The sequence below is a fragment of the Anticarsia gemmatalis genome, chromosome 22 (assembly GCF_050436995.1).
Source record: "Anticarsia gemmatalis isolate Benzon Research Colony breed Stoneville strain chromosome 22, ilAntGemm2 primary, whole genome shotgun sequence".
In the NCBI taxonomy this organism is placed as follows: Eukaryota; Metazoa; Arthropoda; class Insecta; order Lepidoptera; family Erebidae; genus Anticarsia; species Anticarsia gemmatalis.
Window position 1 is genome coordinate 4516027 of NC_134766.1, and position 19109 is coordinate 4535135.

The window sequence follows — 19109 nt, forward strand, 5'->3', positions numbered from 1 at the left end:
GATTGTAGGCGACCCTTATGTATAACCAATTTTCGCCCAAATTTTAATAACGTATTTATAACGTACTTCTTCAAGTCAAGGTTTCACAAATAAAAACTCAAGTAAATATTTTCAAGTCATTTATTTTCAAGATTCACCTGAATTACTGTATTGTGTATTTGGTAATTATGAACAGTAATTAAATGTTGAACATTCAAATCGTAGGTACCCTTAATTGTAACACATTTTTAAAGGGGCCTGCCCCACATCGTTTTTCACTTAAACATACCTACTCGTAATATTACAATACCTATTTTTACCTAAACCAGGCCATCTGTGTAAAATCTATCTTTATAGTGTCCAAGTGTGTATAAAATACACAGGTACACTCTCTATTCCGTCACTCTCATAGCCCGGAGAGCTACGGTTTTTCGAGTCATGTTCGTCTACGACCTCAACTTCCTAACTCTAGGCAATAACTGAGAATTTATTTACAAAAAAAAACCATACAGCTTTTTGGTTCGACCCGAGATCTCCCGTGCAACCTCATAGGTACACCATTGACCGTGCCTCAGTTGGATTTAATTATTAAATACAATACTATTATACTTAAAACACAGTTACAATTGTGATGTGAATAGTAATAACATCTATCTGACAAACTGCTACATGTCTTTTTACTACGAATCAAATTGTATTGTATCTGAGAAAATATCCTTTAAAACAATCTAATAAACTACTTGTGATTAATAAGTATAACTTCGTATTTCTGAATGACACATGTATTGTTATTGTGTATGTTCTTATTATACAAATAGGTACAATTCTGATAAATTGTTTTTATATTGGGGAAAGCCAAAAGTAGTAGATTGTAGATAACTCTTTCTATAGACATATTTAATGGTATAATTTAATGCGGTAATTAACATGAACACATATTTTTCTTAAGAATACCTGACGTTTCGGCGCAGGTTACACTGGCAATTATTGTAGGCTGAAGTCACAGCTTAAATGTCAGACATTCTATGGTAAAATAAGTGTTCACGTTAATTCTCTGCCTATACTGCTATGATGACAACGTACAATATTAATAATTCAGGACACAGATTCCTTATACAATCGTAATAAAAACATAGACCATGGTTTACAAGAGAAATCAATTACTTAATTAAGACTTAGTCAAATTCACAAATGCATAATAAAATAATGACTACTTACTTAATAAATTCACATGCCTTGCAACACTAATAGCCAGTTTCACAGCTCTTAAGTGCTAGATAACTTATCCCGTAGACAAAGTGACAGGAAATGTAAAAGGAGAGTGAAATTTCTTCATAAGATATGCACTTATTTAAGTTGTGAAATAACGGCTATCTAATATCTTATTTTCTATTGCAATTGAGATTGAAATGAGGTCTGTAATAATACTAATATCTAATTACTAAGTTCTTAAACTAATATCACAGTGACGTAGATAGGGGTTCCATTGGCGACACATATACCACTTGTTTGAAGAGATCACTCATTGTTAAATCTAGGTTTAGTACTATAACGTGCAAGAGCAGGATAGAGCTACACATACTTAATAGCGCTATCTCTTTCTCATATTATGACTTGGCTTTAGCCCGTCATAGAACTGCTCCGAGATTTTTCTTTTTGGAATCGAGATCTTTGAAAACTTGAACTAAAAACGCTTGAGGCAAGATATTGTGCCATGAAGATTTTAGGAGGTCTTGAGTACCCTAATTCTCCCCTTAAAGGGTAGGAATTGGGATGTGTAATTCACGCTAATGTTAAGTTCTTATGGCAAGCCATATACCACTGGGTCCCTCCCAGTGGTATATGATCATGAGAAGTGAAATGGTACGATGCAGCCAATAGAGTAATCGAAAGTTCACCATTTAGTCATCGATTTATACACAATATACGTCTATAATATCTAAACCAATATACTTACATTAAACATCACATTGAGACAGAAATATTACACCAATAATATCGAAAAATACAATCATTTAAAACATCAGTGAATAGTGATTCAAAGATCAAACTTACAATTTAAAAACTACTTTTCAGACAGACATTTTTTTACAAAAAACAAGACATTTTGTCATATTTGAGCTTTACTAAATGAGAGGTAATGAGCAGCTGAAAATACACATTATTAAAAGTATAAGACGTGTTATGTACACATATCTTTATATACATACATAGTGTAGTTCAAATCATTACTATGTAAAGTTTCATAAACCTACTAATCTAACTAATAGTTAATTAGTGATGAAGTTAATATTAATAGTCTTTCATGGTTTCAAAACTCTTATTAAACACTAGCGACCGTGAATATTTCTTCCGTTTTCAAAACATGTTTATAGCTGCACCACTCCTATTAGATATAGAATCATGAGTACTATATCTTCCTGAAAAAAATAACTATTTAACATCTAAAGAACATTTCAATTTGAACAAGAAGTTTCATTCAAAGTGCGATCAAACAAACAAACCGTTCAGATTTTTATTATAGGATAGATGTAAGTTAAGAATTCAAACGCCTAATATACAATCATCTTCATCTTTTTGTTCGGTGTCAGCTAGCGGCAATGAGACCACCTCTATCAGTTCGCCTAGTCTCGCCTCGCCCAAGCGCTCTACTGCCATGTCCTCGTCAATTGTGGACACATTCTCAACATCCACATCTTCACTAGCGACATCAGCCCCTCCCTTCCCACGCTTTGCCGTTATATTTACCACCTCATCTGACTTTACTGCACGTTTTTTCTTAGAAACCTTTTTAGCTAAAGGCTCGTCATCAGATGAATTATCCCATGATGATGTTCTCTTGAGAGGCACCGATGCTGCAGGTTCTAGCTCTTCCATATCAGAATCATTCCTTAATGCAGCTAAATCTTGTTTCCTCTTAAGTCTCCGACGAAGTCTATCCTGCTTTAACATAGCTTCACTGATACGTTTTTGAATCGCCATTAATCTTTGTTCCAGTATTTTCGGTTTGCTCACTCTTGATTTTATTAATTTAATTGGCTTCGCCGGCTCTGACGTTTGTGCGGCAACCGTAGACTCACCGGTGTCTGAAGGCATATTGGTAACCGGCACCAAGTGCTCACCAACGTTGCTACAGCCCTCGTCGTTGTTTTCAGGCGGACTATCAGGTAAATCAACTAATTCCTCTACGTTAGACTCGGTCTGCTCATTTACTTCATCTTCAGTTAAATCGATTACCGGTTTCGGGTCAACTATACTTTTAACAATCGACCTAGTCTTAAACATGAGAGGTTTCGGAGCTATTCTCCTAGGTAACCGACCAGTATAAAATTGACCTTTAATGACCTGTGCACGTTGTTCGACTTCGTCAGCTATGTTCTTCATGCATACATTAATAGACAAGAGTAATCCTGTCTCTAAATTAAGTTTGTAGAACAATCCCTCTTGTGTACAAGCGAACTTTAGTTCTGATAGTGACGTGATTGGTGTGAACACTCTAGGGCCCGCAGATGTCGTTAATTTAACCAATTTTGGTCGATGATTAATCTGCGGAGTGGCTTGAGGTACGACTAAAGGTCGTTGTGATAATGGAGAAACCTTCATTAATTTGAGTTGTAGAGGTGGTTTCGGTACCGTCACATGTGCAGTACTATGTTGAGTCGTTACAGGGACTATTTCTTGTGGTGCAGGGAGTACGGATGGTGTTACTCGTGGTAAATCTAATGTCGCGTTAGTTACAGGCAGTGCAATCTCCTGCTGGGGAGTAGGTGTCACTTCTTCAGGCGTCATATCTATGGGCCCGATACCAGACAGCGCCATCAGGTCTGACAAAATGTTTTTAGTTTTAGCTCCTTCTGTAGGTGTACTCTCGCTAGGCACAGTATTATCGTCCTGAGATTTTTCTGGCGTCTCAGTGTCCATTGTTGATTCTATATTTTCAGGGACACTTTCATCTACAGACGTATTAACAGGTTCTGTCGCACACGCCGCGACTACTTCTTCTGATTGATCCTCAGGCTGAGGAATTTCTAGTGGTTCCTCCACAGGTTCGTTGTCATCACCGTCGATCTTCACCACTTCCTGCAATTGTTTTTCGTTGCCATCCTTTGATGTATAAATATCGTCCGTTTCCTGCTCACTTTCAACTTGGTCGTTAGTTACCGCAGCATCAACTACAGAAGTAGTTGCGTTAATGTCTGTTTGTTCAGACTTATCATCAACTGCGTCATCGTCTGATACATCGATAGTTTCACACGCATTGTCCGGTGGTACGTGTGCTGCTGAATCAATACCTTTGTTTATTTGTTCTTGAATCGCGGATATTAACTGTGGTAATAAGCTCATAAACTCAGAGCTAACTTCTACTCTCGGATCTCTCGAGTAAGTCACTCGTCCAGACGGTAACAATATTAACTGGATTCCTTTTGGCAATGCCAATGTCTGGTTTATATTCTGCTGATACGCTTCAAATGCTTTAAAGTTTGCAGGAAACCTAGCCGTGGTCAGCAAAATTGTATTCTTACCCAAGTATATTGGATTATGAGTAGGCAGCTCCGCTAATTGTTTACTATTTAAATATATAACTTTTCTCGAGGATTTTGCTGGATCGGATTTCGGCGGTTCTACAATCTTAGTTATATTTTGAAATGGAGCCACTTTCTTTATCAACCTAAACTGTGGTGTCGTTTCAAAGATGGTCCTCGTCTGTTCAGGGTCTGAAGGGTCAATCACAACTCTCGTTGGACCTGTCTTCTCGTCTTTACATTTCCTGAACATCTTCGACGCTGGACTTTCTGATACCCATTTATTTTTACGGTATGGCTTAGCATGTGTCACTGTAACGTTTATAGGCGGAACATATTGCGCTCTGCTGGTCTTTATAAACGTAGCGGGCACGAGGGGAACTGTACCAGCACCTGCAGACGTATCAGGTACTACTTCTTCTCCGGTATTAGTACAAGTATCCATATCTTGATCACTTAGTATAGTGCCAGTAGAATCGGGTACAGCATCTGAAGCCGGCGTAGAATCCTCGCAACTATCGGTCGTTGTCTCGACCGTTACTTCAGCAGCCGCGTCTCCGCTACAAACCACATCGGCATTACTCACATCCTTATCAGCATTTTTATTATCTTTTAGTAAAAGATCAAAATTGGCATTAATCGTGTCCCTGGCAGTTGCTGTAGGTAAAATTTGTGCTACACTCGAAATAACTTCTATAGCTTCTTTATTTTTCTCTAGAGTAGAGGCCTCACGACCATGTGGCTGGGCACCCGAGGCGGCAGCTTCTTCCCTACGTTTCCTAAAGTACAGCGCAAGAGCACCTCTACAGCAACACATACACACTGGAAACGGACAACTATGTTTTGATATCGTCACCTTCGAGAATATCATCTGACATATTCTCTCTCGCGCCCAACAGCAGTACGTTACTTTGGTACTCTTTGATTTAGGCCGCCCACGTTTACGTTTGGTTTTAGTCACACTCACTACTTCTACGTCGTCACTCTCAGGAGGTACCGAAGACGAATTCTTGTCTTTCAGCGCGTCTTTTGCAGATTTGCTTGGCCGACCTACATTACCTGAATTGTATTTTCTCGCCTTTTGAAACTTCTTCCTCGAAGCTAAGTCTATCTCAAGACCGTCGTTTAGTACAAACAACATTTTATTAAGCGTGTCGAGTGCTAACAGTGTGTCGGGGGAATAAATACTATTGTTGCCATCGATCCACGGGATTTCTGCTTTCGTCGGCTTCGCTTTCCAAGGGCACGGTTTAACTTTTCTTTTCTTTGAAGCGACTGCGAGAGATTCTGGGTTAACGAAGTTGTATTCTTTAGTGATGTTTACTGCTGGTGTTAGGTTAGTAGTATACGAGTACATGGTGCGGCTGGCGGGGCCGGCGGTTCGTCCACCGCGTCGGCCGACTGATCTGCGGGGAGGTATACTATCAACATTAATACACGTATCGGGTTCATTGTCCAGTTGTAAAGGAGTCACTTGGGCCGTGAGGAGGCCTTGATTGATGCGACGTATTTCTGATATATCTGGTAAATTAATGACTTTATTTCTCTCAGCCGGTACCTCAACTGGTCTCTGTTCTGGTGGATAGGCTACGTTAGTAATATCCCCTTGTGTGTTATTTATTAAGCTTTGTACCGCCATAGCTGTTGGTACCACAGATGCATTACACGCGCTCTCTATATCCCTAACTTCTTCAACATCTACATCCTCATCGTTGCTAGGTTGCAGATACATGGTGCCGTCCACGAGTCTACTTTCAAACGCCTTACTGATATCTATAGTGAGAGGTTGACAAGCTTTCAATAACAATCTATTGCGAGACGAACTGAAAAAGCCTACATTTAGCCTCTTGAGTCGTGTATTAAAGTCTGGATTTTTACACAGTTGTATAGGATTGTATGAACAACTGCGAGGTTTTTTTAACAAGTTACTTGATAGTTTAACTCTTTTGACTGGCGGAGTTTCTTCGCTAGGTTTAGCTTTTGGTTCGGTTTTAGTTTTAGGAATGATTGGTTTATTTCTAAAAGTGATGAGGTCTATCATAGCCTTGTTATCGACATGTTGTAACAAGTTAACTGGTAGTATGTTCATGTCGTCAAGTTTGGTCGCGTATACAACTGGTATCATGGTTATTTTAGGGTCTATGACTGCCTCGATGTCACTCTCTGCGACCTCTGCTACCTCTGCGACATCTTCGCCTTCGTCTAGTACCTCCGTCTTGACAGCCTCTGTAAAAAGTAATATATTACTTTTTAATATATTATTATTATACAATTATTTTATTATAAAACTTTCGTAACTACTAGAAATAACGCAATAGAAAAATCCGACCGCATTTTGCCACAGGGAATCGATCCCAGTACCTTTAAATTAGCCAGCACGTAAACACGATTCTAAACTCTAAAGGCTTTTATTTTAAAAAATGTAGGTACACAAAATTGCTTCTTAAATATAAGTTATGACAGAAATTGATGTACAAGAAAAAGGAATTGTCTCTATTGCAAAACAATACAGGCATAATAATAAACAAACTTGTGAAACAATATATGTAAACACTAGTAATAAGAAAAAAATCATTTACATACCGACTGGCATCGGGAACTCTTCATCATGGTACACGATACCATCGTCCAGCATCATCCAGCCTTCGTCATCGAACTCATTTTCTTGCTTCACCTCTATAGCACTCACATCAGGCTTCAAATCGACTCCACTACTCAAACCATCACTCGTATGAACAGTATCTTCTATAGAGTCACTCAACTCTATGGGTTTATCATCATTCTCTATGATTTCAACACTATCGTCTATGTCTTTACTTTTTTCAGTATTATCTATAGTAGTAGAATTTTCAGGTACTTTATTGATAACAGGCGTAGAATTTTTTGTAATTTCCGCAGCTAACATTCCTATTTTAGATAAAGATTCGTTTGAAACGTCTACACCGCCGAAAATACTTGTTATTTGTGGTAGCACAATATCTTGATTAGTACTATTAACCTCATCATCTATAACTAAAACATCATCATCTGACGCTTGTTTATTATCTTTTTCAGTACTTATAACCTCGTCATTAACATCGGCTGTCTCTTTCTCACCATCACCTGTCTCAACTTCTAGAACGTCACTTTCGTCGTGTTGTGAGTCCTCTCCCTCGAACTGTTGTTCAACAAGCTCCATTTCATCAAGTTCTACGTTCATAGCTTCCATCACTGCTTCGGCGAAGTTAGATATTTTCTCCTGGCGACTCTCGCTAGGTACTGTTTCATCAACCTCATTTGGATCTTTTGGCTCCTGTTTGATTTGAACTGTTGGAGGGTTTAGATGTTCAATGTTGTCAGGTTTCCTGTATTCTAGTTCCGTGTCTGATTCTGGATCTAAATTGATCGTTTCTACGTTTGGTTCTATGCACATCACGTCTGGAGCGGCCTCTGTAGACAAATTTATATTTTTTTGTATTATTTTTTGTTAAAGTAGAGGATCTTATAATAAACTCTCTTTCCTAACAGGAGAAAGGATAAGACAAAATATATAATGGGACAAAAAAAGTTAATTAAAATTATAATATTGGAAAAATATAAGTAATTTGTACATTTAAAAATTCAGTCAAAATGAATGGATGACAATGACACAAGGGAAGTTTATAGGGATCGTACCAAACTTTCTGGTCCCTGTCTATCCTATGGGAAGTGATTACATGTATGTATTTTAGAAATTTTGTAAGCTTACCGTTAAGTGCTCCTTGCTTGTCAAATGATCTACGTTCCTAAAACAACATAATGTACATTCATTACATGTGCAGAGTTTTAGAGCTATTTAATGTATGCATAATCCAAATTTACAAACTGTATATTATAGATATTAACCAACAAATTATAAGAAGACTTGTTTGCGAGGTTGGTGGCCCATGGAAAAACAATAACTCAAAATTTTGGACATCAGTGACCCATATTAAACTTGAACTCATATAAGGTTCATCCAAAGTGCTCACTTCTTGGTTAATCATGTTGAAATTATAATTATTGCAGACTGAAACATTATAAGGCACTCATTTGATACCAAACGAAAGACACTGTGACGTCACTTTGTCATATTTCTATACTAAAATGTCCTGTGTTTTTGAAGTAGTCAACTACCGTATTGTTAATAATAATGTAATCTACATGAATCGTGCATACCAAGGGTCTCTACTAAGTTAAGTCTGAATACAGTAATCAATTAAGTAAAAATCTACAAATACTTACGAATTCCTCAGGCAGTATAACAAGCTGGTTTGTTATCAATTCTTCCCACATCATGAAAGGTTTCACCACCAATGGTTTATAACTATTATAAAATAAAATAAAAAAATGTAATTATGCTTATATTTACAGAGTACAGAATTATGAATGTAGATTTACAGATAAGTCAACGTGAATCTCGGAAAGGAAGTTTTAGAAAAACGTACGCAAGTGGTTGCAGGTTCGTACCCGAGGCAATACACCAATGACTTTTCTAAGTTATGTGTGTATTAAAAATACTCATTACTTGTTCCAACGGCGAACGAAAACATCGTGATATCTGAGAGTTCTTTAGAACAGTTCTTGAAAGTATGCAAAGTCGCCAACTCGCAATTGGCCAGCGTAGTGGACTCAAGGCCTAACCCCTCCCTCATTAAGGCAGAACCCTTTCCCAGCAGTGGGACATTGGTTAAATTTATTATTATACTAACTTGGACGCGATTCTAGTCTGCAATGGCGTAGGTTTGTATGGTTCAGACAGGTGGAGTCGTTTGGAGACCCCCTTGTACACGGACCAGTACTTGTAGAAACGGCTCCGGGTGATGCACTTGAGCTGATACCAGCGGCGTTGCAGCAACATGGGCGTTACCTGACGAATACTGTGGAAATAATACAATATAACTACAGGCTTATAGTCGTAAGGCCGGGTTGGCGCAGTGGTTAAGGTGACTATTCTGACTATATACTCGTAAGTTAAGAAAACCGAGTTGGCGCAGTGATTAAGATGGTAGTCACGCTACTTACTACTAGTGCGTCGAGAGGTCGCGGGTTGCCACACGGAACAAATATTTGGACGATCCACAAATTGTTGTTTCGGGTCTGGTTGTATTCTGTGTCCGTTGTTTGTATGTTGAAAAGTCCGACACAAAAGCAATTTTTAGTGCGGGAGTTTTCTTTTTTAATAAAAAAAGAAAAGAAAGAAAGTTATAACACGATATCCTTTGATAAGACTGGTTGTCAGACTTTCAAACTGCTGACTACTGTTAACGACTGTCAAAGATCATTGACAAGACACTCGGGACTCACAATTTAAAACTCGGAAGAACTCGATATGTATAAGATGGTCACCCATGCACAGACCAACCTCGGCAAGCGTAGCTTAACTTCGATCGGTACGCGCGTCTGTTCTAACAGGTGTGAAATCAACTTACTCTTTATTGTATTCCAATGTGAGGTTAGACCAGACGTGTGCGAGAGAGCTGCCGGCTAAGAACTCAATGTTGAACTTTTCTACCAGCTCAAACAAATCTACTAATACTTTTGGATCCTCTTTCGTTGTCTCCCTCTGAAAGAAATAATTGAATTAATGTCCAAAACTGGAGTCTACATTCTTTCCAAAACTGCTGGACGGATTTTGATGACATATGGTACACACCACACAGATAGTTTAGAGCCTGGATTAAATGATTTTAACTTTTACATTTTTACTCAAGATTTTTTTATGATGGATTCGTGGATTACGTCGCAGCAACTATTTAAATATTTACTTTTAGTAATAATTTACGACGAGCACTTCATTCTTACTAGTGACTACTGTACATCACTTATTCACGGTCAAGTTATGAAACTCCGATCTACTATAATACTGATTATAAAAAAATCATTATAAATAAAATCTAATAGAACGCCTAACCCCTCCCCCTCGTTTGGAGCCTAGCTGGGACCTAGGGTCTAGGGCTAGTAATGGGTTAAAAATAACCCAATACAACTATGCTCGTGTGAATCAAACCATTATCCATTATCATCAGTCGCATACACTACTACTTAAACCAGAGTTGAACAGTTACACATAACGATACGGCAGTTAAACACAAAGTTATCAATAAACTAATGCTATGTACATACCATGCCAATAACATCGAAGTCCGAATGCACCAGATACATGTCGAACATCAGCCAGTCCGTGATGGACATGCGGGCGGCTTTCGGCAAGTATTCCACCCGGTCTTCAGCTTTCAACAGACGATCCATCTTCTTCATAGTTAGGGCACACATGCGATCCCTGTTATAACACAAATTAAAATATTAGGTCGGGGAAAAAGTCTTTTCGCATTATGTATGAACTTGTAATAAAATCTCTTTGGCTTCAAGAATCACAAATTAGTACTCGGTTCATTAAGTTTCTTTCAGTGACCTCGTGAGGTACCCAAATATCGAGCTTTTTTGTGTAGAGAAAAAAAAAATACAAATTAATACACACTATCACGACTGAGGCGCTTATAGCCAGTTGCGCTCACTGGTCGTTAAACGATCAGTAGGTGCAACTGTTAGCGCGGTCATTCTATAGATGGGTGACCGCATAGTGCTATTTGAACTGAGCGTCTCCGTGCTTCGGACGGCACGTAAATGACAGTCCCGGTTGTTGTAAGTTACAATCAATGACGTTAAGCCTAGCATTTTGACACTAGGTTGATCACTAACTATACGATTAATTAATTAATTTAAAAGTACTACGCTAAAGTTGTTTTACCATTGATGGATTACCGAACACTGTACGTAAATAGCTATGAGCGTCTCATAAAAGGAAGTATACAATCAATCTACAAAATAGCGAATAGAAGCAATACTCACCATAATTCTTTACAATCACAGCCTGTCTCCTTCTTCAAGCCAGCCCACACTTCATCTTCGTTTCTCTTCTCGTGCAGCAACATACGAGACACGGCGCGAATCAACCGCCGCTTGAACTTTTCCAGTTCAGAATTATCACCTCTCGGAGGCAGTCTCGATATTTCTTCATTTCTTTCTGTAACAAATATTTACTATAAAAATTATATTCTAACAAAACAATAAAACAACACATCAATAAACGAAAAGACTTACCCCCGGTTACTGAGTACATTTAGCGGTAGTTTATCTATTCAATTGCGTTTTTTTTATATGAGTTTTAACGCTATTGAATAGATAAACTGCCACCAAATGTACCTCAGAAACCGGGGTTTAGGGAAGGTTTATATCTGACGGAAGATGCGTCGGGCGTAACTTAATTTGTACGGGCTTCGCACCGACGCATCATCGGTTGAGTGTGAACGGTCGAGTGTTTTTTTATAGTCTGTTCTGGCGTTACGCGACCGATAATACGCGACGTATGTTCCGTCATATATGAACCTTCCCTTAAAGCGACATAAATATTAAATTAACAATCACAATATACTACAGGTTAAACACATTGAAATAGATTTCGCTGATGCATATTAAAGCTAAACATAAAATTCTAAATACATAATTGCCATGTTTTGGCATCACTGTACTACACACAGCAGAGCTTAGTCAAAAGTTTTTCCGATATTTATAAGAACCGATTACATAAGTATTTTACACAACTCAGGCCGAAAGTGCAAAGCTAACACAACCCTGAAAGTAGGCAGACAAAAGTCTAAAATATTTATGCCACCTTTGGTCTCTGCCTAACCCTAAGGGGAAAAAAGCACGATTTGATGTAGGTTTGCAATTACATCTGCTAACAGCTATGAAAACAAGAGTTAGGCCTGTTTTGCTTAGCGTGATTTCAATAATTCGAAGTGAACAAGTCAGCATACGAGTATGAAAAGTGTTGGTTAATATATAAATTAGGACAGTTACCATTTTATACCTATATCGCAGTGTTCTTTGGTACCATAAAGATTAGCTTAGGACCATAGCAAGACTTTATTTCTCAAAATTTAATACTGACGTAAGCATTTTTAAGTTCCTGTCAATTATTTTTCATGCTTGAAAGGAATGTTCCCTAAAGCCCTGCCTAAAAATATCGCGGATTTGCTACTACTTATATGTATGTAAATAGAAATAAAATAAATATATTTATTTTGTTATTTTACTACGACAATGAAGTACGACATCAAAGCCAAGTCTACAAATAATAACAAATTACGCAAATGATAAAATAATTATGGAGACACAGTAAAATTATGCAAATAATAAGAAAAATGATGAAACCTCTTCTTTAATAATCGGCTTTCTACAATAGAGAATATGCTTAGTTATGTAAAGATAATTCCAATGTGAAGCAAGCCCATTGCAAACAATATTTATCTAAAACAATCTAAATCATTGGCCAAAAGAGTGACTACTGTTATATGAATTATGCAAATGGTACCCATTAATCAATATATTAGTAAAATAATATGTCATATAGTCTCTACCCAATCGTGACTGCTTCTGTAGCGCAAGATAGTTCATTTGGCTACTGCACAGGTTTTAAATATCAGGGCAACCAAAAAGTGGTTTCTGAATTTCAGAAACAAGGAAACTGAATTTTTTTGCTTCTGTTGGTCATAGACAAATATGGATGGCATTTAAGTTGAGCCAAATTACAAAAATGATAAAACAAGATGCTATTTACTAGCGCTTAAACGAAATCCTTGTCTCATAAATGGTAAGTTTTAAATACTTATAAAAAACATTTGTATGATCCACAAATATTTGCATAATAAAGAAGTGATTTTATCAAAGCACATTCGGGCAGGAAATAAAAAATACACTTCTAAACACCAATTTAATATTTTCTTGCACAGATTTGTTACCATAAAATAATTCGTGCATTATACTGAAAGGTTTAGGATTAGAAGTTTCTGTGCGAGAGTTATCCTTTTGAGAGGCGGCGAGACTTGCTCTCCCATCTTCCAAGTCATCAATAATAGAGATAGTATGACTTGCTTTCCCATCTTCCAAGTCATCCTTTTGAGAAATACCAAGACTTGCTTTTTCATTTTCCAAGTCATCAATAAGAGAAATAGTATGACTTGCTTTCTCATCTTCCAAGTCATCCTTTTGAGAAATACCGAGATTTGCTTTTTTATTTTCCAAGTCATCAATAAGAGAGATAGTATGACTTGCTCTCCCATCTTCCAAGTCATCAATAAGAGAGATAGTATGACTTGCTTTCCCATCTTCCAAGTCATCCTTTTGAGAAATACCAAGACTTGCTTTTTCATTTTCCAAGTCATCAATAAGAGAAATAGTATGACTTGCTTTCTCATCTTCCAAGTCATCCTTTTGAGAAATACCGAGATTTGCTTTTTTATTTTCCAAGTCATCAATAAGAGAGATAGTATGACTTGCTCTCCTATCTTCCAAGTCATCCATAAGAGAGATAGTATGACTTGTTCTCCTATCTTCCAAATCATCAATAAGAGAAATGGTATGACTTGCTTTCTCATCTTCCAAGTCATCAATAAGAGAGATAGTATGGCTTGCTTTCTCATCTTCCAAGTCATCAATAAGAGAGATAGTATGACTTGCTTTCTCATCCTCCAAGTCATCAATAATAGAGATAGTATGCCTTGCTCTCCCATCTTCCAAGTCATCAATAAGAGAGATAGTATGACTTGCTCTCCTATCTTCCAAGTCATCCATAAGAGAGATAGTATGACTTGTTCTCCTATCTTCAAAATCATCAATAAGAGAAATAGTATGACTTGCTTTCTCATCTTCCAAGTCATCAATAAGAGAGATAGTATGACTTGCTTTCTCATCTTCCAAGTCATCAATAAGAGAGATAGTATGACTTGCTTTCTCATCTTCCAAGTCATCAATAACAGAGATAGTATGACTTGCTCTCCTATCTTCCAAGTCATCAACATGAGTGATAGCAGGACTTGTTCTCTCATCTTCCAATTCATCTTTTTGAGACAAAGCGAGACTTGCTTTTTCATCTTCCAAGTCATCAGTAGGAGAGATAGTAGGACTTGCTCTCCTATCTTCCAAGTCATCAATAAGAGAGATAGCAGGACTTGTTCTCTCATCTTCCAAGTCATCCTTTTGAGAAATAGCGAGACTTGCTTTTTCATCTTCCAAGTCATCCTTTTGAGAAATAGCGAGACTTGCTCTTTCATCTTCCAAGTCATCAATAAGAGAGATAGTAGGACTTGTTCTCTCATCCTTCAAGTCATCAACATGTGTGATAGCAGGACTTGTTCTCTCATCTTCCAATTCATCTTTTTGAGACAAAGCGAGACTTGCTTTTTCATCTTCCAAGTCATCAGTAGGAGAGATAGTAGGACTTGCTCTCCTATCTTCCAAGTCATCAATAAGAGAGATAGCAGGACTTGTTCTCTCATCTTCCAAGTCATCCTTTTGAGAAATAGCGAGACTTGCTTTTTCATCTTCCAAGTCATCAATACGAGGGACAGTATGACTTGCTCTCCTATCTTCCAAGTCATAATCAAGATAGATAGTATGGCTTGATCTCTGTTCTTTTAAGTCATCAATGTGAGTGATAGTTTGAGTTGCTCTCCTTTCTTCCAAGTCATTAATAAGAGAGATAGTTTGACTTGCTCTCCTATCTTCCAAGTCATAATCAAGATAGATAGTATGACTTGCTCTCTCATCTCTTAAGTCATCAATATGAGTGATAGTATGACTTGTACTTTCATCTTTCAAGTTGTCAATATGAGAAGTGTTGAGCCCTTCATCATAACTTGTCTGCAAAAGTTCACTGCCTGAAGCTTCAACATTCTTGGTATCAGGCACAGGTGCAGTTTCTCTTACCGGTGATAGTCTTTTCTTCTCAAACACACACACTTTGTTCTCTGAACCCGGTATATTTTGCATTTTACACTGGTATATATGTGGCACCACTCCTTCCTTCAATAAAAGTGTAATTATTTCTCCTTTCTGATTCTTAACACAGTATTTAACATAAATTTGTTTATCTTCCTCGATCTGTAATAAATTTAAAAATTATAATAAGAAGGCAAACTAATTACTAATAATTCTATTTTTTATAGATCAGATACTTGGGTGGCATTATTTCTATCTGGACATATTTGATTTTCATTGTCATCTTCATTAGGAATTCTGAAACAAAAAATAAAAATAAAATATATCATTGTCAAGATCAAATAATTTAATATAGAGTACTACGTAACTTGTATTGAAGGGAACACTACAAAATATTGATGAAAGAACGAATAACAATAGTTAAAATTAACTATATATTTTCTAAATAACTGTAGTAGCAAACTATGAATTGGCAACGTCACTAAAAATTCATTATCATTTCAAGTTCTTTTCAAACATTCACGTTGCACTGCATACTTACCGATTACTGTGTGCTAAAGCCATGCTAGATGAGCCCGGTGAACGGTGGTTAGTTTCAAACGTAGCTCTTCTTTCCTATTTTACAGCAACTTCCACATTATAGCAACTGACCTAAGCGGAGGCATTGTTATAATGGCTTCATATTCATTCAAATTTAGTTGGAAAGCATTTTATTCTCACTCTTATTATAATTATTCTGGCAACACAGATTTGTTTTCACAGGTATTTTTCAAAAGATTCAGCTGTAAAGAATAATGTGAACTGTGTGGAAATTGTCACACAATAGAAAAATTTTACCATACAGTTACACAGGAGGACATTTTTATCCAAAGTCTGTATGCCCCCCCCCCCTCCTCTTCCTCTTTCTTGTATCTGTATAAAAAGAGGTTTCCAACCACTTATTTTGTCATCATTCACTATGTATCCAATAATATATCATTAGTCTATTTATTTTGCGCACTGGTTATTACACATATACAACTATTTATCCAGCAAGACTATACCGACACCAAAGGCAACGATCCGGCCAATAGCCACAAAATCATCTATTTCAGAAATTTAAAATGAGAATGCGAGAATGCTGGCATTACCGTATTATTAAATAAATATGATTAAGGCTATACCAAATGTTATAGCCGACCCGAGATCGACGTCCGCCATGTTCGGATCTTCAAAATAGACTAAGAAAACCGAGTGACTGGCAACATTTGATTCCTAAAATCACGTCAAGTTTATATTTATTAAATGTTTGGGCTTAGAATTGCGGAAAATGAAAAGTATTTTATCCCGGCTAACAGCCAGGCCCTAGAAAACGTTACGCGGCGCGGCGACCGGCAACATTACAAATGTGCGAAGTATAATATCGAGTCCATAATAATTTAAACTAAACTTACATCTTTAAATATTGGTGTTATTTCTTAATTAAACTCACACAGCGCGATTACACTAAAATATTTATCAAATTCTCAAAAAATAATAGCAAGATAAAGTGGTAACACTTTGAAGTCCACCCATAGATACTACGAAACGTCATATCGCAAATATTTAACATACAGAGTAGGCGTGCACAAAACAGTCCATAATATAAATATATTTCCACATTTATTCAAGTATTTAAATAAAGTACTTAATTCATTGTTAATAAATGACCAAGTGGCTAAGGAACAACTTGCTCTATTATTGTTTTTATTGTTTTTGATTTTTTGACAGATAGCTGCCTGTGTTACCATAATAAAAAGGTTGTTTTCCCAAATTCAAATAAAAAAAATGTTTTTTTTTTTAAACAAATGTGTCATGAATCGCTTGAAGAATTTTATAAAATAATTTAAATCTTTAAAATAACTCGTGTTCTCAGCTATACATTAAAAGATATTAATTTACCTTTTTTTTTAAATTAAAAGATTTTTTTCTAGTGGCATATTTACATTCATCTACACACAAAATAAAACAATCAAGACGTATGTCTGTACAGTCTGTACATATAATATAGATTTAGAAAAACATATTGATGGGTTACGATTACCATTTAAAATAAAAACCAGACTACTTTTCTACAAAAATAACCTGGTAGGATGTTTATTAAGTTGATTACTGATTATAATAAAACTTTTTTATTTTTTGATTCCGAAATGCTACCCATGGTAATATCATTATTTTAAAAGATGGCAACCCTAAGAACCGACATTTTTATTTTATTGACAAACTACGCTTGGTTAGCTATCTTAATGATAGATATTTAATTGAAGTGCATATAATCTTATTTATATTATCAAATACATTCATTGATATGCTTGATATAAGTAATCTCCTTACTCCGCGCTATTTTCTATTTTCACGCGGCAGTTTCTAATAATACAACATGTCTTCATAAAACGCATGTTGTTGATAACCTTCACAAAAATATTGTGAATGAAAAAAAGAAAATATAACTTGATACTGAGAGATTATCATTTCAAATGATCGTTTGCATAGTCTGTTTGATCAAATGGGGATAAGAAACTAATATAACCTTGTCGCGATTAGAATAACATTATTTTAGATGCGCCTGAGTTGCCGAGTGCACGTGTTTTAAGTAGTGGAAAATAACACGGTTATTTGGGATTCATATAATATTATGTAGTACCTACTAGTATTGAGTAAATTATCGGTCATCAGACAATAATAAATGTTTGTATTCTTTATTAGGTATTTATTTTTATTATGTAAAATATGGTAAGCATCGTTTTAGACCTTGAACTGATTATGAGAAGTCAGAAAACATTAACTTTATTTAAAATAGGTCCTACATCTAGAAATCAGATAAGTGATTTTTAGGACACGGCGGCGTAAATAGCATTAACATGATAACCCCCCCCCCTAATGAAAAGGGAGAAAATCAGGGGTTCTCTGAAAGGGGTAGGTTAGTTATAAGCCGCTAGCCCTAGGTCGAACCGAAATTTAACACCTCACAATTTTCGAACTTGATTTTACTGTCGTAAATTAGGTAAACAGTAAAAAAATAATACCCTTCCGGATAAGTATTTGTACCCAGTAATATGAAAGAGCAAATGACATCAAATATTGTTATAGTAATAATAATAAGTAAAAACAATAATAAATTACATTATACTAAAATATAATGTTATCATAATAATCCGAAATGTAATAAGTATTCATTCAACAAATTATATTGCTTCAATTGAATAAGAGAAATACAATATGACACAATTCTGACGTCCGTCCGCTAGCGCTACCCGAGTGTCAATGAACACGTACGAACATTCTACCTACAAGAATAGCTTAAAATAATTATAAAATTTACCCATCGTGTAATATAAACAGCAGGCCGCAAGTTTTGCTTCACAGTCATAAAACAATATCACACAATCGCTAAATAAAATATTTGTTCACTTTCACATTTTAGTCCGCACTTGTGAACACGTCAACGTTTAAAAACAAAATGGCGAAAATACAGCGCACGGCGTTCTACGAGACCAAACCAATCGACTTGGAAGCGAAACCCGTGAGTGCGGCAGACGGCAGTGACGGATTTTATCGCGTTCTCTTTCACGCACCCTGAGCCGACAACGAGGCGAGCAGAAGCGAGCTTGTATTGAACGCGTCGTCAGATAGGGCATTACAAAATCGGTATCATTTTGTATGTAGCCGCCGACCGGAGCGGACGTGCGGCTGTGGTGAGGAAATAACGGTCTGATACCGTTACATAGTTATTGAATTTATTGTCTGCAGGTTGAAAATATATAGTAGTAGTATTGATAATTAAATTCAGCACAAAGATATCCTGATATT

At 36.5% G+C, this 19109-nt stretch overlaps 2 protein-coding genes across 4 annotated transcripts; both read right to left on the reverse strand.

The window, feature by feature from the left end:
- Positions 1-106: 106 nt before the first annotated feature.
- On the reverse strand, positions 107-18811 carry LOC142982602 (uncharacterized). 3 transcript variants are annotated; one of them, XM_076129175.1, is made up of 10 exons: positions 16445-16488; positions 11352-11526; positions 10626-10782; positions 9932-10065; positions 9212-9379; positions 8745-8826; positions 8230-8266; positions 7086-7931; positions 2484-6728; positions 107-2399 (listed from the first exon to the last, which is right to left on the reverse strand). In XM_076129175.1, the coding sequence occupies exons 1-9, from the start codon at positions 16479-16481 to the stop codon at positions 2524-2526; spliced, it is 5841 nt and encodes a 1946-aa protein (XP_075985290.1). In that variant the 5' UTR covers positions 16482-16488; the 3' UTR covers positions 107-2399; positions 2484-2523. The 3 variants fall into 3 exon arrangements, with proteins under 3 accessions (XP_075985290.1, XP_075985292.1, XP_075985289.1); XM_076129177.1 differs by lacking the exon at positions 16445-16488 and adding an exon at positions 18622-18811 and having other exon boundaries at positions 107-6728; XM_076129174.1 differs by having other exon boundaries at positions 107-6728.
- LOC142982777 (uncharacterized) lies at positions 12590-16501 on the reverse strand. Its single transcript, XM_076129461.1, has 4 exons — positions 15823-16501; positions 15518-15578; positions 13304-15443; positions 12590-12630 (listed from the first exon to the last, which is right to left on the reverse strand). Exons 1-4 carry the CDS (start codon positions 15843-15845, stop codon positions 12590-12592), a joined length of 2265 nt encoding a protein of 754 aa, XP_075985576.1. The 5' UTR covers positions 15846-16501.
- Positions 18812-19109: the final 298 nt, after the last annotated feature.